This window comes from Ischnura elegans, chromosome 1, assembly GCF_921293095.1.
Source record: "Ischnura elegans chromosome 1, ioIscEleg1.1, whole genome shotgun sequence".
NCBI lineage: Eukaryota > Metazoa > Arthropoda > Insecta > Odonata > Coenagrionidae > Ischnura > Ischnura elegans.
This window is the reverse complement of record NC_060246.1, coordinates 131,486,050-131,510,943: the sequence shown is the minus strand read 5'-3', so window position 1 is coordinate 131,510,943 and position 24,894 is coordinate 131,486,050. Positions and strand designations below refer to the sequence as shown.

The 24,894-nt window shown below is 37.1% G+C and overlaps 1 protein-coding gene across 3 annotated transcripts; it reads right to left on the bottom strand.

The window, feature by feature from the left end:
• Positions 1 to 2,409: 2,409 nt before the first annotated feature.
• Positions 2,410 to 9,384, bottom strand: LOC124170001 (rRNA methyltransferase 2, mitochondrial). Of its 3 annotated transcripts, none has more exons than XM_046548702.1 (4): positions 8,935 to 9,384; positions 8,666 to 8,764; positions 7,427 to 7,566; positions 2,410 to 3,064 (listed from the first exon to the last, which is right to left on the bottom strand). In XM_046548702.1, exons 1-4 carry the CDS (start codon positions 8,940 to 8,942, stop codon positions 2,625 to 2,627), a joined length of 687 nt encoding a protein of 228 aa, XP_046404658.1. In that variant the 5' UTR covers positions 8,943 to 9,384; the 3' UTR covers positions 2,410 to 2,624. The 3 variants fall into 3 exon arrangements, with proteins under 3 accessions (XP_046404658.1, XP_046404646.1, XP_046404651.1); XM_046548690.1 differs by having other exon boundaries at positions 8,666 to 9,067; positions 9,186 to 9,219; XM_046548695.1 differs by having other exon boundaries at positions 8,666 to 9,056; positions 9,186 to 9,203.
• Between the last annotated feature and the right edge of the window lie 15,510 nt (positions 9,385 to 24,894).

Below are 24,894 nucleotides of genomic sequence, written 5' to 3'. Positions count from 1 at the left end.
TATGCCTCCTACTATGAGTTGATACTGTACTTGGTGGCCTTCCACCAATGGGAGCAGGCAGCGTGGAAGTTAAGGTACATGGGACACCCACCATTCGGGCCCACTGCAGCTTTGGACTAAGAGGGATGCCCTTTGCTGTGAGGCCCTACCAGTAATGTGCCACAGGAAAGTGTTACAGACCTACTGCTGGTATGTGGTACTCCTAATTTCCAGGCACGCACAACCTGGGCATAAGATTGAGACGATGTGTTAAATGGACCCACCCACATGGTACCTACCCAATTTTTTTTCACTTTAGAAGTCAACCTCAATTCTGAAGTGACATCAGGGAGTGGGTTCATGAAACACACAGTATGCATGAAGTTCATACAAATTTGTTTGCTGATGGGTTTCCTTGGATCTTAAGTGGTGGGCCATGTTGCAGATGGTCGGCCATTTTGTGCAGCATCACAAAGTGTGGGAAGGGTGTGGCCCACAGGAGGGTCACACACTCAGTTGCACTGTATAGATTACCCTACATAGTATAGTAACACCTAGTTTTATGTCCCTAACTTCTCATTTCAATAAGTGTCAACAGCCCCAAAATGAAGAAAAAAAAGAAGTACCTTTGCCATCACAAATTTGATATCAGGTGTGACCCATAAGTCACATGGCAGCAAACGTTTTATGACAATGATTTTGAACTCTAAAAAATTAAGCTCCGGTGGTAATAGTTAACAAAAAGTATGATGCTGTGGACTTCACATATTGCAGTAGCTTGAAGACAAAAGATGATTCTTTCACTGACTTTTTAAACATTTACCTTCTCATAATTATTTCTATGGATGTTTAAATTCATTAGCAGTAAGGACAAAACAGTTTGCTTCCCTGTACTTTCTTACAATACTTTTTTCAAGATTATCTTCAATGAATTCCACATTTGGTAGTCAAAAATTGTCACTAGGGAAATTTCAACCATTTCAAGCATATTGTTAACAGTTCAGGTCTTCTCTCATCTACTTGTTTCATAATCTCATTCACACAGTAGACATGAGAACCTTCTTGAACATGCGTATCATGAATTTTTTGTAACCAGAAAACCAATGTTTGGAGTAGCATATCCACAGAGTAAAAATTTCAAAAAGGAGCTGAATAGTTTACTGTGCTAGCTTCGTGTCATCTGCTGATGTGACCGGTACATACAGTTATGAATGTGCGTAAGTTTGCTTTCCACCATACACGATCATGGTACACTACTGTACTTAGAAATTCTAAGGCTGACTCGATCATTAATTAGAATTTCATAACCATCAAGCAACAAGTTTGAAGTTCACCATATTCTCAGCCAAAAGTGGATTTAGTGCTCGTATGAATGATATCATTGCTTGTCTTTTTTTTACCAAATAAAACTGATCTCTCACACTGCCAGAAATACAAATATGTATTCACTTAAAAGGTAGTAGAAATTCTATCATGCAAGACACGAAAAAATGACCTCAGGGCCAGCAAGGCTGGTTTTATCATAGCAGAGTCCTTATTTCCCTTATGTCGCCATCCTTGATTGAAGTTAAGGCATAAAACCTAGAACAATGATATACTCATAAATTGTCATGTGATGTTTAGCACCAAGATAGTGTATTGATGAGTGCACTGTGCAGTCTCCTATAGCCCACTGTAAGTGGTTTGTTTACCTGTTCACAGAAATTCTTTCTCATATCAATTATGGTGAATTTCACAGCCATTCATGCGCCATGTTTGAAGTTATCCACATAAATGATTAGGACTAGAGTTTCCCCGATTCTTTCCAGCCATTTCAAGAAACTTAGTTTGTGTGTGATTGCTTGAACACAATCACTCCGTAGAATTTCTCTTTCTGCTCTACGAGGCTTTAGAGTGAAGCAACTGCCCTTCACCATGATTTGGAATCAAAATGCGGTTCATACTCTAGTACTTCAAGGAATTGATCCATAACTTCCACACATATGTTTAGTCTATAACTTCATCAAAGAAATCTATAATAGTATTATGTGTAGAGTGAGCTGCAAGCGTTACGTAATTGACATAAAGCATCAATAATGTTCTAGGCGGTTTAGGGAGTAAAACTGAAGGAAAAGTTTTAAGAATTGGGGAAAGGAAATCTCCACCACATATATGATAACAGCTCTTTCTCCTCACATTGCTCAATCTACTTTCAAAAACTGGAAGGGCTAAGAGTATCAATCGAAAAACCATGTTTCTACTAGGTGAAAAATTTCATTTCCATCAATCTTTTACAGGCATATTTATAAATAATCAACAAAAACTTAAAATAATATAAAGAAAATTTCTCTATACTTAAAAACCTGATTATACCAACAATGAGCTAGTAAATTTAATAATATGTACATATTCAATGATGTGAGCCTATATTTTTTTGGATTTTTTGCCTCATTTATGGTAATTTTGCATTTAACTGCTCAATAGAAACTATAACTTAAATAGCACTTCTGATCTACATTCAACCACACTGATTTCTCCAATAATTAGGCAAAATGAAGAGAAATGTATTCAAACACTGATGATCAAATGCATACTTTAAAGAGCAATTTAAAAGATATTACAATGGAAAAGATGTACACAATACATCATTATATGATAAAAACACATCACCCTGCCTTTATCCCTCGAAAGCCAATTCCCAAAAGAAATGTCTCAGCAGAATTTGAGCGACTGGCATTTGGTTTCACTACGCTGACTCGTTCATAAAACTGGCACATATCACTTTCCAGTTTCTTCATTCGCCCACCCTCCCACACTTTAATAAGACAAACTGTCCTATTATTCACTTTTGACATTTTAATTGCAAATTTAAGAACTGAATATGCTAGAATGCTAATGGCTTCTTGATCCAAAAGTTTCACTCCAGTGGCATTGGGTGCCATATCACTAACAACAGCATCTAACTTATTTTTACCGATTAACTTAAGTACCGAGTTGTGAAAACTTGTACTTGTGAAGTCCAATCCTCCAAAGATGTGAGCACCTTCAACATGGTAAATGGGGAGCTTGTCAACAGAAATGACTTTTCCAACAGGCTTCTCAGGATCTATGAAAAAAAACAGTATGTATTAATTAGATTAAATTGTGGTACTTATGGTGACTTGTACGGAATATGTATCTAACCCAATGGTGTTTATCTATAATGGGCGCTACAAGCATTAGGGTGAGAAAGAACTACCAAATATAGATCAGGGCACCTATAGTATCCACTTCTTCTCAAGGGAATTGTAGTATCAAAAAGTTTTGACAAAAACAAAATTTAACTTTTCTGATTACATCAACCATATTTTGAAACAATGAGATGTCATTTTTGATGAATATTAGTCTTTCAACATCAATTACTCGTACTCCCATTTTTTATCATTTAGATAACTGAACATTGTAGCAGCATATAAGTTTTTTCAGTTACATTGACCACTATGCTCAATAATACTTTGTACAGTCTACTCATTACACAAAATTTCATGAGATAGTTAATATTAAATGACTAAAAACAAAATTGATAAGTATTATAAATTACCAAATTACTTAAACTTTATAATGAGTAAGAATAGGTGAGCAAGACTTAACAATGATAGAACACAGATAAGGGGATTACTGCCATTCCACAAGACGTATTTAATCTGTAAATAGATACTAAAGCCTATTGTGTATGTTCCAGTATTGGTCACTGTCAAGAGATACTACACACTAGGAGGTCAGTCACACTAATCACAGTGAGCTGGAATTTTCACAAATGGGTCAGTGAGCACAGCCCATTTCTTGGCGTCCTAATATATTTTCTACTCTAGGTATCAGGAAACCCACAACACATAACTTTGTTTGAAAAAGATGATCCAATCTGGATTTGATATGTTTCAATTTAGAAACTACTTGCTCGCAAGAGACTTGAGTCAATGGGATGGTTAGAAGAAATTTATATACTATTGCAAATTCTGGGTACTATAAACAGTACATGTTATCAGTGGCGTAGCCAAGAATTTCGTTCGGGGTCGGGGGGTCCAAAACCAGGGGGGGAAATTTTTTAAAAACAGGGTACTAAGCAGAGGGTTTTGAACTAATTTTAAACCTTTTCATAATCGAAAAAAATAATTTGTTAAATAAATATTTTGTAAATTCATGATTTTTCAATATTTTGTTTTCTTTTATGCAGGAAAATAACTGTGTAATTTATTTTTGGGGGGGGGGGGTCCCGACCCCCCGGACCCTGGCTACGCCACTGCATGTTATACTCAAATATAATTTCATATGCACAATTGATACAACTGTTGCATCATACAAACACTTTGCCCTGGATTTTGTAGTCTTCATCATCACTATCATCTTTTTCTTTTTGATCATCGTCATTATCACTGTCGTCTTTTCATGTCTGATACATCTTCATACTCATAGTCATACTTGCATTTGAAATATGGGTCCACACATTTATGAGAGAGAAAAGTTGTTCTTTCACTTTTTCTTCATCACTCTTCAAAAGTAATTCTCCTATTTTCATCAATGCTTTCAAAGGGAAGAGTTTCTTAGGATATGAAACTTTTTTGGTTAAAACGGCCAAAACCAAATATGAGGAGTGATTTATGCTGCACAACATCGCTTTCCAAAGTTTGGATAGCTCTCTATCCATAGTAACGAAGATCTATATTTTACATTCTTCTTTGAGAGAAAGTCCAACACCGTCATTTTCAGCAAGTTCTTCAGCCACTTTTTTTACTTTCTTTTCTCAGTTATTGCTTTGCCAATAATGATGTCATTAAAAGTTTCATCGGTTTTTACTCTTTCTTCAGGTTTCGGCATAATTTTCAAAACAAAATGTTGTGCAGCTTTCAGCAAAGGAAGTTTCAGCAAACTTGTCTTGTAGGTGTTTAGCCTACTGAGAAAAGACTCAATATTCCTCCATGCTTGGGCATTGTCTAGATTCCTTGTTTGGAGATAATGTGATAGTGTTATAGTGATTTTGAACACTTTCATGAATACCATGACAGCAATTATTGCTTTGAAATCCAGATATTCATTAAGTACAGCATGTCTCAATTTGGCATTGAAGTCAGCTGAATGTGAAACTTTGGACGGAGGCAATTACAACTCAAGATAAATTTGTTAAGGTTTGGCTATGAAGACTATTATTCAGAAGAGTTCCAATCATTTATTCTGCCGAATATTTGCTTTGCTGTACTCAAGTAAAAATTTTTCCCTTGAAACAGAGCTGATTCTGGGCTGAAACTCCACTGAATGTGTGAAAACTCCCTTGAAACAAACTTGTAACTGCACTGCACTGCCTTGTCCTCAACAAGAAAAAGAGCACTCCATTGAAACTCTGATACCATTCTCCCTTGCAAGTCCATTGCATTTGAACTGCTTCTCCCTTGCTGCATGTGTGCTACCCATTGTAAGTTTTGCCAATATACGGAACCCATCTACCGGACATATACGCGACCCCTGTTTTCAGTGGCAATGTATTTTTTTAAATTTAGCTTTTGGCAACATGTGTATCTTTTCCCGTACATCAAGCTGTCGGTTGCCGTTATTTCTCTCAAGTTGCTAGGAGCAAAAGACGAGTAGTGAGTGTGGGTTCTGGCATGAAAAGATTGATGACATAAATATTTTCCTGGTACTTCGACGGTTGTTAACGGCAAGAATTAATCGAAATTAAGGTGAAGGGGAGAACGAGGTCGGTGGTGGTGACTGCAGTCAGACTGGAGGTAAGCATTTTAACTTCTTTGATGGCCTGTTTTTTCCTTCCATGTTTAGCCATGAGAAGTTTGACATTAAATTCGTGTTTTAATCCAGGCACGTTTAAGGATTTCAAGCTCCTTTTTCAGGGTTCATGCCGCCAATAACGAATTCTTCTTTCAACGCCTTGGCGACTGCCATCCACTTTTCCTGCCTAATGGATACCCCAGACGAGGAGGAGAATACACCGACAGGTCATCAATGCCGCTGACCGTGGATGCCGCGCCTTCCGTTTGTCATCCTGCGGAGTCCCTGACGGACTCTGTGAGCTCGAGTGGGCTTTCGAAGAAATAAGGAACGCGGGTGGGTATCGCTATAGTGCAATGTAAATTTACTGCTTATAGTTATTAGTTACTGCTGATAGTTTTGGAAGCTTGCGTGGTTTTCGTTTGGAGTTCACACGTAGCCTAAGTAACGAGTCATCGCTTCGTTTTTCAATTGAACCACGATGCAAAGCGCATGCTTCCTCAGTGATCATTTAAGTTTTGCTTTCTATATTTTGAATGCTTCACATTAATGCACCAAAGCCAAGAGTTTTTTTAATGTGCAATTTTGCTAATTTGATTTTGAGTTAAGTCGTTTGTGACTCTCATCAGTCATGTTTCTTCTCTATTGCAGGAGCATCTAACTTCCATGACTTCTTTCATTTAGAATATTTTTGTATTTGCTTTTAACAGTTATTGATTTATTGATGTACATATTTTCATGTTCTAATAAATTGTGTCTTGAAAAATGTTGTAGTCATTGCAGTTATAACTATTGTTCATCGCAATCACCTGTCTACCCTTTATCTTTTCTCATGCATGCAAAATTGTGGGAGAAACCTGTTATGTGATCATCCACTGTTGGCTGGGTTTGCGCAAGTTGTTAATTTACTATGATTTGACAAGGGAATTTTAATGGATTGGGTGGGGGAAATGTATTCAGCCAAACAAGGGAGTTTCAGCCTTGCATACAAGGGAGTTTCAGCCTAGCTAGCCAATGGAGTTTCAGTCTAGCTGGCCAAGAGAGTTTCAGTCTAGTTAGTAACCAAGGGAGTTTCAGTGTAGCTAGCCAAGGGAGTTTCAGTTTAGTCGGCCAAGGGAGTTTCATTGGAGTAGCTGGAATTCTTAATTGCACTGCTACTTCACTGCCATCCCTCTTCCAAACTCCACTGGTTTTGTTTCAATTTCAATGCAGTTTCAGCATAGAAGCAAGGCAGTGAGTTTCAAGGTGTTTTCAGCCCAGTTTCAGTCAAGTTTCAAGGAAAAAATTTTTACTTGAGTAATGCAGGCAGACATCTCATTCTTCTCCCATCACTTGCTGATGGTGCTGCATACGCGTGGGTATTAGAAGAATCATTGTCTATGATTCTGTAGAAGCCTACAGTCACAATAGTCACAACACTCAACGAGGCTGATCGGATGATGAGCCTCATCTTAGAATCATCCAGATTGAATTATACTGATTTAAATTATTGTTTTGTTTACTCGGTAGAGGGTGTTAATTATACTGTTAAGTAAGACATTATTGAAATCAATTTAACTGCTCAATGTTGGTATTCTGACTCTAAAATTTGTCAGTTTAGGAACAGGAGGGGCAAATATTTCCAGGCTGGAGGGCCCACTGGGATACATCCAGGTGTTCCAGCACAGGTCTGGACAGGTATATTGATACATCTGATAAATTTTATACTAACCTCTTCCACTGGAATTTGTTTCCTTCACGAGGACTTGGGTCCAACTTCCTGGAGCCGCTCCACATTCAACCACGTGCTGTCCAGGATAGAGAAAGTTGTACTTCTCATTCATTTCCAAAAGTTTAAATGCACTTCGGCACCTAAAAATTAAATTAAAATTCATGGGTACAAATATTTAAGCTCCCATACAAGGTAATGATTTGAAAAAATGTGACCATTTTCAATTTCGAAGTGACTAAATTGTATCTTTCAATGAGACAACACATAAAATAGGAAAAGCATCAAAGCAGAACATCAAACAATGGCACAAATGAGGGCAGCACAAAGATATTGGTGTATGCAATTATAACTAAAATGCACACACTCTTACAAGGGTTTTTAACTCAGCTTCAACTGTTGCAAAGATATTTAAAACTTATTCCACTCAAGTGCAATATACAAATTTTCTGAAAATCCATTGGCTTTCAATTTCTGTCAGCAAAAGATAAAAGTCATCCTAAACAGAGGATACATGTAATCCACAAAATTCTGGAAATGTCCTACAGTTTAACTTTTTGTTAAGCATCACAAAGAAATTAGTGATAATTTTAATCATCAATGATCAATTCTCCCTAGGTGGGGATAGTTCAGGAGCCAATCGCTTCAGGAAAAAAACTTTGGAAATAAGGGAATAATATTAAAAAGAAGCTGGACCCACATGGAGAGAAAAAGAAATTATCATGCTTGATACATAATAGGCAAGGTATGTGCTTGAGAAAATAAGGAGGAAGAGTGTGTAAGAGGGTATATTGAATAATGAAAACTGTTGAAGAGAATGATTTGGGCAGTCAGACTACATTTGATTTAAAAAATGGATGCAAATAGTTTCCTCCGTACAGCCAATCCACAATGACCCAATGAATAAATGGCAGTTAATTGGATTAAAATACAGAATTGGACCTAAAATCAGCGATAATCCGAGGAAATTTCATTCAAACGAGACGATAAATTAAGAGGTTTATGTAAGAGTTGTCGTGAAAAAAATACTAAATAAATGCGAAGGAAAAGTGATAGGCGAATCAAGGAGATCATCAATCAACATTAAGAAATAAATCAGTGAGAGAGCAAACGAAAACAAAAAAGGACTAGTACTATACAAGGAACAAAAAAGGAAAGTACTATAAAAGTTTTTGGACTGCACACCAACGACATTTTTTTCCAACACATGAAGATGAAAATTATAAAGGATAGGATATTCACCTGTAGTTCATCATTTTCGCCTTCTCTACGTATGGATCTTTCATCTGTCTCGTAAGCCACTCATGAGAGCTCGTGCCTTTATATTTCTTCAACCCATAACTATTCAAGGAGGTATAATAAAAATATTGGAAAATACTATTCACTCGGCTACACGGAATAATATTTATTCTGAGAGAATTTAGGGGCCATTGGTGCTTAACGCAATAAAAAAACATTTCCGAGCTGATGATATAATAACTAAAATTCCACAATGTAACAAAAATACAGACCGTAACATCCGCCTAAAGAATGGGGCTAGTTTCAGATGCTAGGTATTGCCACGGTACAAGTATCACATGATACAGCATTCATTTTAGCTTTGTTGAGAGGAGTCCAATACAGTTTCAGGAACCTGCTGATTAACTCGAGAATTAAACAAAAACTCTTAATATCCACATAAAATGATTTATTGGACACAATCACGTTCAAAGTTGCTGTTTACAATACTGGAGTAGTGGCTATACTGCCCCCATAAATCTACCTGTCTTTACCGTTGCCCTTCTGATTCGTTCGTTCACTAGGTCTACTAGGTCCACAAGGTATAAAAAGCCAAGGATACTCGTGCCATGTGGACGGGCCTCGTACCATTTGCAATTATCCAAAATTACTACCATGCCTTGCAGCTGCCTTTTGCAGCACTGGATACCCAAATTGTGATTGGCTTCGGATTTTGTTGATGTGTGAGTAATATCTTTATGTTTGATATGATTTATCTAAACGGTACGTTAAGCGTTTCAACCACGAGGTCTTGCTGTGTGAATTCAAAGTGATGATCCATATGCTTGATTGTTTTATGAGGGCTCATAGAGGTGATAAACGTATTACATAAAGAATTACACTCGATTCACAGCTTTCAGCATAGTAAACTGATATCCCTAGATAAGTATGTGTATGTATGTATAATGTGTGGATAAGTATTGGCTCTTGTCGCTGTCCCTTTATCAGTGAGAGATTAAGGTCTATAGTATTGGTTGAATGTGAAATAAGTGATGCATCCTACATTTGTTGACCGTCGGACATAAACTGGCCATTCGACAAAACTCTACCATAGCCTACAATGCTTATTTATTGTGAAAAAAATTATCCAGTTTCTTCTTTGTACGTATAAAACTAATTTAGTCGAAAAAGATAATAGCAAGGGAGCCACGGGAATTATTTAAGTTTACAGGCATGCGTTTCTATTATGACACTCAAAAGGATGATTTGATGTTTTTGCATTGGCTTGCGTTCAAAGATACTGGGTGGCTTGCATGGTCATGTTTTGAACCTCAACTCTATTATTTTTTGGATTAAAGATATGTCTCGCTGTGTTTAAGTTGACTATTTCTATGTTCATTCATATAGCGTGATGTTATAAATCTTTATTGTGATAATTATGCTCTCTTATACTCCTCGGATGTCTGAAAATAATTTTCTGCAGTAAAAGGATAATTCCATGTTTGTTGCAGGAACTAATCTATTCACAGTTTCAAGCGTCCAAGCGGAAGATCATATAAGTGTATTACTTTGAAAACCATCTTAAAGGTGTGTGTCCCTGGAATGGCCACAGTTATGTACCATTAAATCGAAACTCGATGTTTGGACATGGTGGAAGGGCTCCATATTATCAATAACAGACAATTTGTTACTTCCACAAAATATTTATTAAAATTTCTATGACTCGTTTCGGCTATTACACCATAATCAAATAGAGAAAATATAAAAAATAAGGTGGGATAGGTTAATATATACTGTTAGTGGAGTGGGGTTAATTCCAAGCTTGGATTGGTAAAGTCTTGGAAAGGAAGGGGGGGGGGAACAAAGTTTGTCATTTGGGAGCCACTTTTAAGAACTGTCTTTATTCTCTGGATCACACTCCATGACAACTCATAACAATTCAATAAACAAAACACACCAATACACCACATCTCCTCCCCCCATACTCCGAAGACCACCGTTCATAACAAATTCAAATTTAGCAACCTCCACAAAACTTTAACATCAGCAAACCTGAACTACTACACAAAAACAATATTCTTCCCAATGCACAAAAAAAAATAATAATAATACCTTGTATCATAGAAATCGACAGAAACAAACAATCATAATGAATAACATACATAAAGCATACAATGCACAATAACAAACAAATTCAAATTAACAAGCATGAACATCAAATAATATATAATGCTTACAAGTTTAACCTTTCCACCTGCCTGCGCTCTCGCACAGGGTAACGCCTCTCTATTCTCTGTTTTGGACTATCAGATTTAACTAATTGCCGTGAAGTTAAGTTAGGTGAAGTGACGTCATGCTGAGGCATATCAGACTTCAGCCTAGCGTATTCACTGCTAGAATGATGAGGCGGTGTATTCTTGGGACTGTACTGTTGAGATGGTGTGCTCTGCAGAGGTGACCCCCCCTCCTTCGACAGCCTGTCGTCTGTCACTCTAGGCAACAATAATTGTTCCGGTGGAATCACCTTATCAGGTACAATTGAAGGCATGAGAGGCTCACTATTTAGGTCTATAATTTGATCGATATGACGTTTCCAAATGACATCATTCTTTAATTTCACCAAGTATGATACTGCACTCAGTATCTTAACAATTACTGCTCCTATCCATTTATTTCTGCCTCTGTAATCCCGTACAACTACAGGTTGACCCTCAGATAACATTCTCGTCTTACAACCCCCATAATTTGCAACTTGCTTACTCTGTTTATTGTATACATAACTTTGAAGATTAGGTCTAATGAGATCTAACCTTGTTCTGATTGGTCTCCCAAACATTAACATAGCTGGCGTTTCATTAGTTGTTAAATGTACCGAATTTCTATAAACAAGTAGAAATTTATATAAAGCCATATTTACATTGTCATTACTCCTTAAAGCTAGGTTAACACGCTTTTTTACATTCTTCACAGAATTTTCTGCTTGACCATTTGTAGCTGGATGGTAAGGTGGCGATAAGGTATGCTTAATGCCATTGCATCTTAGAAAATCCTTAAATTCACCAGAATTGAAGGGTGGACCATTATCTGAAACTATTTGTTGCGGTAAACCAAACCTTGCAAACAAAGCACTTAATTTTGTAATAGTCTGATTAGCTGATGTTGAGCTTACCTCTTCCACCTCCAACCATTTACTATGAGCATCTACTATAACAAGATATAGTTTGTTACTTACAGGCCCTAAGAAATCAACATGTAAACGTTCCCACACACTCTTGGGATACTCCCACACATGTAGGCTACACTTTTTAGGGTTCTGCCTCACAGACAAGCAAGGTGGGCAACTGTTGGCTAAATTCTCAATGTCTGAGTCTAAACCTGGCCACCAAAAATACGAACGAGCCATGGCTTTCATCTTAACAATGCCAAGGTGTCCGCAATGCAACTCTGTTAATAATGGCTTACGTAAACTATGAGGTACAACTATCCTATGCCCCCAAACAATAATACCATTTTCAATAGCTAATTCACCTTGCCGCTGGAAATACGGTTTTAATTCATTGTCCATATTTGAGTGGTTATTTGGCCAACCATACAATACATAGTTGTACACTTTCCTTAACAAAACATCCCTTTTTGTTTCCTCTATAACGTTATTAAAATCAACTGGTATGTCATTCTCTTGAATAAATTGCAAATAAGTACCTACAGAATTTACATCCTCTGACTCAAACTGAAATTCTTTTACATTCAAAGGCAATCTAGATAAGCAATCGACGTTTGCATTATCCTGTGATTTAACATATTTAATATCAAAGTCATAATTCGTTAAGAACAGCGCATAGCGCTGAAGTCTGCTTGCTGCATAAGCAGGTAAACCTTTCTTTGATCCAAAAATAGATATCAATGGTTTGTGATCAGTTATTAAAGTAAACTTTCTACCATACAAATATTGATTAAACTTTCGCACACCATAAATAATACCTAAAGCCTCCTTGTCTATGACACTGTACCCCATTTCAGCCTTTGATAAGGTCCTTGATGCATAACAAATTGGTTTCTCAGAACCATCCTTCTGTAACTGACTTAATACACAGCCTAAACCATAGCTAGAACTATCAGTAGCTAATCTTACCGGTAGGTTAGGGTCATAATGTGCCAATATTGGAGCTGAAACTAATTTATTCTTGATTAGCTTGAATGCTTGTTCACATGAGATTGACCACTCAAAAACACTATCTTTCCTCAACAAACTATACAAAGGTGCTGCAATAGTAGATAAATGAGGCACATATTTTCCATAATAATTAACCATACCTAAAAATGCCTTTAATTGTGAAACATCAGTGGGAGTAGGCGCCTTTTCAATAGCGCTTATTTTAGATGGCGATGTACTTAGGCCATCCTCACTCAAAACATAACCCAAGTACTCAATTGACTTGCGGAAAAATTCACACTTCTTTTTACTCACACTGAGACCACTCACTTTTAATCTATTGCAAACTTCATATAACCTTTCCTTGTGAACATCATTATTTTCCCCAGTAATCAAAATGTCATCAAGGAAACAAACAACTCCTGGAATACCAGCGAGAATGGTTTCCATTATTTTCTGAAAAATACCTGGTGCAGAGGCCACTCCATAGGGAACTCTATTGTACATAAATAGCCCTTTTGTAGTACTTATAGTACACAATTTCTTTGATTGGTCATCTAAGCATATCTGCTGATAAGCTTGGGATAGGTCCATTTTGGAGAAAGTTCTACCTTTTTGTAACGTATTAAAAAGATCTTCAATCCTAGGTATTGGATGTCTATTGATGATTAGCGAATCATTTAGTGAAGAAACCCTGAAATCTGCACACGAACGTAATTCCCCGGTTTTTTTTACTATTGGAACAATGGGACTTCCCCATTCACTATCACTCACAGGTGACAAAATACCTTCCCTTACCAATCTATCTATCTCAGCCTCTACCTTGTTTTTCAGGGAGAAAGGTATCGGCCTAGGCTTCAGAAATCTAGGCACAACATTATCTTTTAAAACTAACCTAGCTGGCTCACCCTTATAACAGCCTAATTTATCAGTAAACACCTCTGGAAACTTTTGATATAAACTATTAACTATTTTAAATTCTGCATCTATTATACTACATACATCCCTACTATGCTCTGAGTTAGTGCTCATAATAATATTACTAACCCCACTAGGTATTTTAATTACCAACCCAAGATCACGGATCCAGTCTCTGCCCATTAAAGGATTTGCTCCCTTAGCTATTACATATAAGGATAACTGTTTACATATATTTCTATATTTTACCATTACGCTCAATTTCCCTAATGGTTTGATAGGCTGGCTTGTATATGAGCTTAATACCAAATTGGTACTAAGTAACTTTACTGAAGTAAAATTGTCTTGATAACATTGTTCATTTATGACACTGACACAAGCACCACTATCTACTTCAAAATACAAAAGCTTATCTTCAACTTGCAATTTTACCATAATAGGCCTTACCCTATCATTGGTTTCATCAACCTCATTAGCTTTACTTACATTAAATAGATTAGTTAAATCATATATATAATCATTAGTTGGCTTATTTTGCTTGGAATCGTCAGTAGTAGGCTTGTTTAGCATACAATCATTAGAATCACAGGGTTCACAATAGTGATTAGATGGCTTAGTACTAAAATTATTAGGCTTTGGATTTGACACACCCCTATCTTGACTTCGACAAACCTGTGACAAGTGGCCTACCTTGCCACACTTATAGCACTTGTATGACTTGAATTTACACATATTGGCCCTATGGCCTGACTTTCCACAACAATAACACTTTACATCACTAGACACTCTCTCCTCCCTCCTAGTTGTGTCCTCCCTCCTTTGGTTTGTGGGACGTTGTTGTTGCCGGTTCACGTGAGAACAGCTGCCACTGCGATGCGTTGTCCCCATAGCCGCCGACGTCGTCGCCAAACCCTTCCGCCTGGCGTTGTAGTTAAGTTGACTTGTTTGTGGATTCCCTCGCGCCATCAACGTCGCTGCATCGTGGTCAGCCATCTCCATGTTGGTAGCTATCGTTACTGCCTTTTCAAAAGTAAGATCTGTTTCCCCCAGCAGCCGCCTCTTAATTGCGTCACTACGGATACCGCTGACCAGTCTATCTCTCAAATAATCCGACAGATTATTTCTAAATTCACAAAACATTGAAAGTTCCTTTAACTGTACCACATAATCGGAAATTGACTCGTGCTCCCGCTGGCTCCGTAAACTAAACTTATAACGCTCCGAAATAAATGATGGCTTTGGACTTAAGTGCGTTGTTACTAGCTGCACTAATTGTTCAAATGTCTTAGTTGCCGGCTTATCTGGTGCACACAAATTTTTTACTAAATTGTAAGTTTTATGCCCAATTACTGTTAACAAGGTAGGCACTTTTTTCTCGTCCTTAATGTCGTTTGCATCAAAAAATAGTTCTAAACGCTCAATATACGAAGACCACGTCTCTTCAGCCGCGTCAAATGCATTCATTGAGCCGATGAGTCCCGCCATTTCGCCGTCACCAAAAAATCTATCTTCCTGCACTCGAACTTGGTACTTTTACTATCACGATCACGCTCAATCACGGCTACGCCCTTCCGCTGTTGACCGTAATTACGTGGATTCGTGCTTCCTCGTCGCCAAATGTAATGTCTCACATTAATATCAGGAGCCACTTTTAAGAACTGTCTTTATTCTCTGGATCACACTCCATGACAACTCATAACAATTCAATAAACAAAACACACCAATACACCACAGTTAATATATACTGTTAGTGGAGTGGGGTTAATTCCAAGCTTGGATTGGTAAAGTCTTGGAAAGGAAGGGGGGGGGAGAACAAAGTTTGTCATTTGGGTTGTGGGTGGTAGATCCAGAAATACTCCATTTTACTAATAAAGGAAGGATTATAGATGCCTTTGACATTTGGGAAATAGCAACAAATGGAAACGTTGATAACAACATAACCTTTTCCAACCCATCCCCCTTATTACTCATCACCCTCCCAAATCCCCCACCCTCACAACCTTAATTACTAACTTTTGTTTTCCTTTCCCTTCAGAGAATTTACCAATCCCTGCTTGGAAGCAACCCCACTCCATTAACAAACATTGTATAAATGTATAAACCTGCAGGTTTATACTTATATACAATGTTATATTGACATATTGTAATATGAAATGTCCCCACCATATTTTTTAAATATTTTCTGTATACATAGTGTAATAGCTGAAACCAGTCAGGAATTTTTACAAATATTTTGGGGAAGTAACAAAAATCAAGTTATCCCCAGCAATGATGGGAAAGTGCTATGAATTCCTTAAAATATTCTATTTCAAAAATATATTCTTCTTATCGATAGAAAAATAACCTGCACATAAAAAATATTTTAATTTTTGAACTTATTATGTATTACATTCATGTTGTAAATATTTGCTTAGATATAGAAAACAGTTAACACAAACATTTCATCACACTTGAAGGAGGACCCTACACTGACTACCAGAGTCGTGAAAAGGGATTTTTTTACGTAAACTTTTTTTGAACAACAAAGCAAGCAAAAAGCCATGAATTTTATTTTTACAGGTGGTGGGCCATACCTTAAGGAATATTAGAAAAAATAATTTAGCTTGATTCAGACATTGCCTCAGGTCAAAATTTGATGTTTTATGGAACCATGTTTTTGACGCAAAATTTTCTAAAATCTTATGAAACATATGAGCTTAGAGAATTTCCAATATCCCTTAGTATATTTTTCAATTAGTTTTTGGAATCCTCATGACTTCTATAGTAAACCTGCAAAATTTCATAAGAATCAGATGAAAACTATGGCTGACACAAATTATTTCCCTCTGGAGGTGCAAGTGCCTCTGGAGACCGCATTCATTGAAAAACTACAGCTTCACCCAAACTTCAAATGGTTGTGGAAAAAAAACTATTAGAGATAGCCAAGAAATATTTTACACTATTTCATTCCTACTGGGAGGATGAAAATTGCCAAGTTTCATCAAAATCAGAGTCGGTGGTTGTCATGCCTGGATGAACTGATATGGAATGACCCTTACTTGAATTAAAAAAGGTGTAAAATATTCTTGATCCTTATGGCTTTTACAAAGCTCTTGTGATAGTTTGATGATAATACAAAGTTACTGTGAAAATAATGATCTATTTCTTCCTTGGATGTCTGAAAGTAATTTATTATGTTGAGAAAGTACCATATTATAAGCTGGACTAATTCTATGAATTTTCAGGCATTTTTTGTTTCCTTATTGCTAACGGGCAAAATGAAACTATTGAGGAGTGATAAAAGCCATGATGGATTTACACAGAGAAGTACAGCAATGATTGCCATCAATTTTTTCTGCTGTTTGAAGATGTAATCTTACCAAAAGAGGTGTGAAATGTTTTTTATTCTTATGGCTATAACAAGGCTTGTGTTAATATAGTGATGATAACATTTTGTTATTGTGAAAATGATGATCCATTTTCTTCCTTGGATGTCTGATGCTATTGTAATAAATTGACAAGATACCAAATAGTTATCAGGAACTAATTTATTGACATTTTCAGGCATTAAGAGGTTTAAGTATTATTCATGCATATGACGAATTGTATGAGGAGAAATAAAGTTCATGATGGAATTACCTGGATAAATACCAGAGATGTTGCTTTTTGATGGCCACAGTTTTTCTGTTGTTTGGAGATGTCATCTTACAAAAAAAAAGGTTTGAAATGTTCTTGATTCTTAAGGCTGTACAATGCTTGTGTTAATATCGTGATGAAAATACTTTGTTATTGTGAAAATGATGATCCATTTTCTTCCTTGGATGTCTGATGCTAATGTAATAGATTGACAAGATACCAAACTGCTATCAAGTACTAATTTATTGACATTTTCAGGCATGAAGAGGTTTAACTATTATTTATGGATATGACGAAGTGTATGAGGAGAAATAAAGTTCATGATGGAATTACTTGGATAAATACCAGAGATGTTGCTTTTTGATGGCCACAGTTTTTCTGTTGTTTGGAGATGTCATCTTACCAAAAAAAGGTTTGAAATGTTCTCGATTCTTAAGGCTGAACAATGCTCGTGTTAATATTGTGATGAAAATACTTTGTTATTGTGAAAATGATGATCCATTTTCTTCCTTGGATGTCTGATGCTAATGTAATAGATTGACAAGATATCAAATAGTTATCAGGAACTAATTTATTGACATTTTCAGGCATGAAGAGGTTTAAGTATTATTTATGGATATATCGAAGTGTATGAGGAGAAATAAAGTTCCTAATGGAATTTCTTGGATGAATACCAGAAATGATGCCCTTTGATGACCACAGTTTTTCTGTTGTTTGGAGATGTCATCTTACCAAAAAAAGGTTTGAAATGTTCTCGATTCTTAAGGCTGTACAATGCTTGTGTTAATATTGTGATGAAAATACTTTGTTATTGTGAAAATGATGATCCATTTTCTTCCTTGGATGTCTGATGCTAATGTAATAGATTGACAAGATACCAAACTGTTATCAAGTACTAATTTATTGACATTTTCAGGCATGAAGAGGTTTAACTATTATTTATGGATATGACGAAGTGTATGAGGAGAAATAAAGTTCATGATGGAATTTCTTGGATAAATACCAGAGATGTTGCTTTTTGATGGCCACAGTTTTTCTGTTGTTTGGAGATGTCATCTTACCAAAAAAAGGTTTGAAATGTTCTCGATTCTTAAGGCTGTACAATGCTCGTGTTAATATTGTGATGAAAATACTTTGTTATTGTGAAAATGATGATCCATTTTCTTCCTTGGATGTCTGATGCTAATGTAATAGATTGACAAGATATCAAATAGTTATCAGGAACTAATTTATTGACATTTTCAGGCATGAAGAGGTTTAACTATTATTTATGGATATGACGAAGTGTATGAGGAGAAATAAAGTTCATGATGGAATTTCTTGGATAAATACCAGAGATGTTGCTTTTTGATGGCCACAGTTTTTTCTGCAGGTTGGAGATTTTATCTTACCATAAAAAGGTTTGAAATGTTCTTGATTCTTGGGGCTAAGTCCCGGCTGTAATGATGGGGTGTAACAGTCCACCCAAATTTCTTCAATAGCTCTTGAGTTTGAAGAGCGGCGTGTGGTTGAGCATTGTCGTGAATAAGTACTGCCCCTACCATCAGTCCTCTACGGCAATTCTGAATTTCTTGCCGGAGTTTAGACAATATTTCATGGTATCTTTCCTAGTTTATTGTTGTCCCAGGTTGTATGAAATCGATGTGAGGTCCCTCCTTCCGATCCCTAGACCCAGTCGCCATAACTTTTCCTGCCAACTGCGTTTGTTTTAATTTCTTTGGTGGTGGTGTTACTGTGTGTCACCTTTGACGAGATTGTTGTTTTGATTTGGGGGTGCAATGAAATACCCACATTTCATCTCCCATGATGATATAGTTGACCAACTTCTCCTTGTTGCCTCCCCGCATATTGTTGAAGAAATTTTTGAGCACAGTCAAGGCGTTGCTCCTTGTGTCCGTCAGTCAGCATCTGGGGGAACCCAGCGAGCACACCTTGCGATAACCCAATGTCTCTGTTGAAGTTCTTTCAATTGTGCCGTGGGAAGCTTCATGAATGCGTTCAACAAGTTCACGGACAGTGACCCTTTGGTCTTTGAGCAGCTCATTGTTGATCTTCAGGACAATCTCATCCGAAACTGGCGGTCTTCCACTCCGTTCTTCATTGTGATCTTTCATGTGACCCTCTGCAAAAGATCTGCAGCATTTGCAGACGTACTGAACGGACATGCACTCGTCACCATAAACCTCATTCAGTTGCTGATGAATCTTCATGAGCAGTCCTTGCGTGGAGAAATTGGATTACTGCTTGAACCTCACACTTGGCGGGAACTGGGATCATCACTACCATCGTTGACAGTTGGAAAGCCAACACAGAGGGAAGTAGTGAATCGCGAATGGGTGGGTTCAAGAGTAGGGGAACCACTGTGCACGGCACTGTTTTGGGATTTAGCCTAACACCTTCTCTCAACATTGTAGCTAATGGGGAACATGCATGAAATTTGTTCATCATGCTGGTCTCACTGAAAGGACAATTTTCTCATGAGTCCAAATATATAAGCCAAAACTCTCCTAGTATTCCACAAACGTCATTAAATGCTAATTACAAGTGCTCGAATATTGCTTGAAGTCATGTGACCTGAAACTGCTGCTGACATCATCAGACGGTACACCACTCAATTCGCTAAGAGAGTAGAACGCTAGAGCCTTGAATGCAAGATATCAAAGTAAAATTCATCATCGAGCTTTGAAGTAGTTTCTCATAGGACAAATTGACTGAGGAGGAATTTAAGAAGGCAAAATACAATGGTTTACTCCCTTTTGATGGCTGATTTTCTGAAAAACAGTGATTCCTTCGTCACTAGCGCGAAATAGAAGAAAGCAGATAAATAATTGTGCAATTAATGAAAATTTTATTAAGAACGTTTTTAAATGTATATTTATTGTCAATTTAGATTTAATAGATCCATTGATAGCTGAAAATTTATCTTATATATTTACTTAGTAACACACCATGCAGAATTTAGTTTTCCCCAATGGGCCGGAGTTGAGGTCCAAATGATTGTAAAAAGGTTATAAAAAAGTATTTGATAGACACAGCAATAAGTTTCAAGTACTATTTACGATGTATTTACTCCTGTAAATACAGCGTAAGTTATAATTTTTGAACTGAAACCGACTGCAAAAACGAGACGAAATTTAAGGTATTTGCGTTAACATGCAGCAAACTTTATGGGCATCACAGAAGGAAATACAGTGGAACTTGGTTAGTACGTTTCTGAAGGGACCACGAAAAATGAACGTACTAACCAGGAAAACGTACTAACGAGGAAAGTAAATAATAGCAGTCGGGGTTATTGCAATCAGTGAAAAAGTCGTCATAATTACAATTACTATCGCTAGTTCTCATAGGATCGCCTTCCTGAACTTTTTTCACATTTAAAATCAAGAAAATGAGCGCTACATTGAAAAACAATACCATGTGAATAAAAATCGCAATTTTTCATAGATTTCCGAAGACGATTCCATGATTACGGCGTCTATTTCCCGTGATTTATCCTATATACATTTACAGAACGAGGACGAGTGAAGCTCAGACAAGTCATTTTTCTTTCTCACAGCGTACTCGGAGAATATAACAACAACCCGGAGTAAGTCAACTGGTTTTTTAAACGTCATAAAAATTGGGCAAAATTATATTGACTTTCAAATTACGGCAACAGCCGTAGACATTCGCTTCTGGAATGATACCATTTCGATTGTAAAATCGATCGATATATCGACTGATGACACGCAAGATTATAAGATTACGACGTAATTTCAAGAAAATTTTATATTAGACAGTTGAAATTTACTTTCAAAATTTGTCTAATGTCGTCTGCTTTCGTTCCGAGATCAAGTATTTTTAAGCTAAGCTTCGCGTGGAGATCCAGAGCATCGTCTGCTCCCGCAACAGTAGTCAAGTAAATACGCACGACGTCGAGTTTATGGAGCAGTACTGCTTTAGATAATGTGGGAATTGTCTAATACCGTTAAGACTCATTTCTTCATCATGATAACTCGTGCAATAGCGACAATTGCCCACTCACGAACTTTGTGCGCAGCAGTGGGCACTCCCAAGCGCTCCAAAGGCAACAGAAGGTGAGGAGCTCGGGGTGGGGAAAATTGGGGCTTCTTATTGGCTGTAGTTTTTCGTAGTCAGACATTCCTGAAAAATGGGCGCATTTTATTTTTCATCACGTCACAAGAATTCAGAAATGCATTTGGATAAATTACGGTAGAAGAAAGACATGTGGAATGAATGGAAGAATGTTAATGGCTAATAATAATAAATTAAATCATGAATTCAGACGTTTGCGACCCTTAAGAAGACACTAGAGAACGAATTGCGGGTTGCGTCACGGCAAGCAATTGAGCGTACTAACCAGGGGCCTAAGTCCGTAACTTGAATTCTCCTTTCTCCGGAGACTCTGTACTCTCCCGTAGTTTTCTCCCGACTGTAGTCCGTAACTTGGCGGAGAGAACATCAGTTCCTGGCCGCTACCGGAGAAAACTCTAATTCTCGGTATCGGACAGGAACGGCAGGTAGGTATGAAAAATGTTGAATCCGAAGCCGGCGATACCGTGAAGAACCAATAGAAAAGCTTTGTTTCAAATAAAAAAACGAGAGGGAAATCAAACGATTCTCACCTGTAATAAGGGCTACTCGTTCATCATTAAAGTTAAACTTTCAAATGAAAGAAATTGATGCATCGAAATTATAATTGATAGTGGATAAATCGATTTAAATCCATCGCAGATATATTTGTTCATTAGTACACACAAAAGAGTATATTATACCATTGAAAAAGGAGAGACTAATGCGTAACACCAAAGCATTTTTATGTTTTACATGTAGGTAATCTTGTATACAAACGGCCGCTGTATTCATTGATGATATATATGGCATATTTTTTTGCACTTCGGATGCTTACTTTCATTGGTGAATGCATGATGAGTATGGAAAAACATAACTATCAACGTCAGTATTACATGCATTTATCCTCGAAAAGCTGAAATACGCAATGTGGGAGTGGAAAAAGAAAATTGAAAAACTTTACTATGCAGAAAAGAATCGTAAAGAAAATAACGTTAAGATAAATGTGTGAATGGTACATATTTATTCTTGCAAATACCTACGTGCCAGCATTAGTAACATATGTTACAATCTCCCAAAATGTTATAGTTTAGGAAACACAACAACCTGCCTCGCTACTTTTAAAAATTTCAAAGACTGACAGCGTAGAATAGCGAAAACATGGGGAAAATGGTTTACTAGAGGTATATATAGAGAAAACAAAGCAAAATTACCCTTACTTGTACATATTTATTGCTCATCATATCACATATAGCACTACAACGCACACATTTCTATCTTTTTAATACTTATAATCATTATATTCGGAATCAACTGTTTCAATAAATATCTTGGCTCACAATAAATATAAAACACCATTATGTAACACTAATAAAACATGATAATCGGTTTTCCAATCACTTTGTACACACTAAAAGAATTTGCACTCCTTGAAGTTCGAAAGGATTCTTTACACCTCACTTCCTACTCATCACTAACGACTTAGAATCAGATTACGTTATTTCACATTAACATTGCGAAGACAATTAAATGAATAGGTTGAAACAAATTGCTAAACCAGTTATTGTAACACCAACAAACTTCGAATTTCACTATCACTCTCACCGTAACATGACCAAAACAAAAACAAACAAAAACAAACAACAACACAACGAAATGCGTGAAATGTAAACATTGCCAAAACCTCACATCTCACAACGGGAATTGGAAATAGATGCAATACGTAATAAAATCAAACAGAACTTAGAAGCGAACAAACGAATGAAAATTAACAGGCGTTCGATGTATCCCTTAAGTAAGACTAGTTCAAATATGAAACATATCCCCTTCGCAATACATAGTTAGATACCTTTCATCGTAATGTATACAGTTGATTCGTAGCCTAAATTATATACGTGCGAAATAATTTCGTCGAAGATGTTACATTCACAACACACTTCACTCTTTACTTCATCGTCTATGTGCAATCAATTCACTAAGGGGTACACTAAGGACACAAATTTTGTTCACTTATACTAGAGGCACAATGAAAGTTCACTGCACGTAGTTTCCTTGCAAATGCAGCCATACAAAAATTTCTATTCTTGTCACAAATTACACTACATAAGTTGCCTGCCTAACTTGAAGAATGCATTTTCGTGTTCTATTTTGTCACAAATACGTAAAAAACCATATTAGAATACAATTAGAACTGCAGTACGATCGCCCACAACGGTCCGCCATTGGTATTTTCCTCGTTTCTCCTATGGAGAAAATGAATCGCCGGGTCCCGGGCGGGTGACTCCCAAGCTCCCGTCCAGGGCGCGTCAGAGTCTCCAAATCGCGTTACGGACTTCAGTCGGGAGAAAGATACTCTCCAGGAGAGTCAGAGTCTCCGTTACTGGGAGAAAGTTTTCTCCGTTACCGTTACAGACTTCAGTTGGATGAAACTGGAGCTTCACGAGTCTCTTTTCTCCCAACTCGGGAGAAAACGAAGTTACAGACTTAGGCCCCAGGAAAGCGCAATTTTTTCAAACGTACTAACCAAATTCTTTTACCTGTATTTTGTTCGGATGGTACCGGGACCGAGGGAAATCGCCGTACTAAGGAGGAAAACGTACTAAGGAGGAACGTACTAACCAAGTTCCACTGTATCTAGTTTACCTTGCCAAAAGTCTCATACTTCTCATACATTCCTTATTTTTTCCTGTTGTTTAATCGTGATCAATATTTATTCTTGTGAGTAGCCACCTTCCATAGGTAGACTATTGGGTGCATTTCTAAGGTTGTTTACAAAGTGAAATAAGTGAAACATCCTAAATTTAGTGGCTATCCAAGAAAAACCGGCAAATATGATAAAACCCTACGGTAACCCTGATTCAAGAGTGAACTTACGTAGAGAAAAATCGCATTGACACTGTAGATAAAGTACAGTTGAAGACCTCGAATTCAGAAATCTGGAACGTTTGAAAATTCCTCTGTGTAGTGTTTTGACTTGCCACTTCATGGCACCACTGTGCGAGCCTTGTTCTGGGACAAGTAGTAAAATAGCTCGCACTATGAACATACTCTAACAACCTCAGCAGGGACACGTAGGGATCTCAAATATCAACCACAAGAGCCTGAACGTATTTATAAATTAATTGACAAAATCTAGAAGCATTGGCTGTCTAGAAGATTTACTGTCAAACTTAAGGAAGGTATCGATAGATATTGCAACGTCTGCTAGCAAATGCTATCAACGAAAGCTATTGAGCACGAAGAAAAATATGTATTTATTGCTCATTCTCATCCAGTACTAAGCACGTATAGTTTATACTGCGGAAGCTACGTTCGTGATTTGATGACTTTTTTTGCCTCCTTCAATGTAGTGTACTCGAATCCATCTAAGTTGATGAATGTTCTTCTAGGAGTTGTTCGTCAGACCATGCACACATTGGCATCTAGCTAGCACCTCTGCCCTTTTACGCAGCTGAGAGGATTGAGACTATATTTGCTATCCATCGGTTGCATACTT

Excerpts from the sequence above, each read along its gene's own strand:
- LOC124170001 (XM_046548690.1), bottom strand. The coding sequence starts at position 8,880 with ATGTTTTTTTATTGCGTTAAGCACCAATGGCCCCTAAATTCTCTCAGA. Across the intron at positions 7,567-8,665 it reads GCGAAAATGATGAACTACAG|GTGCCGAAGTGCATTTAAAC; the intron begins GTGAATATCCTA and ends TTTAATTTTTAG. Across the intron at positions 3,065-7,426 it reads AACAAATTCCAGTGGAAGAG|ATCCTGAGAAGCCTGTTGGA; the intron begins GTTAGTATAAAA and ends TTTTTTTCATAG.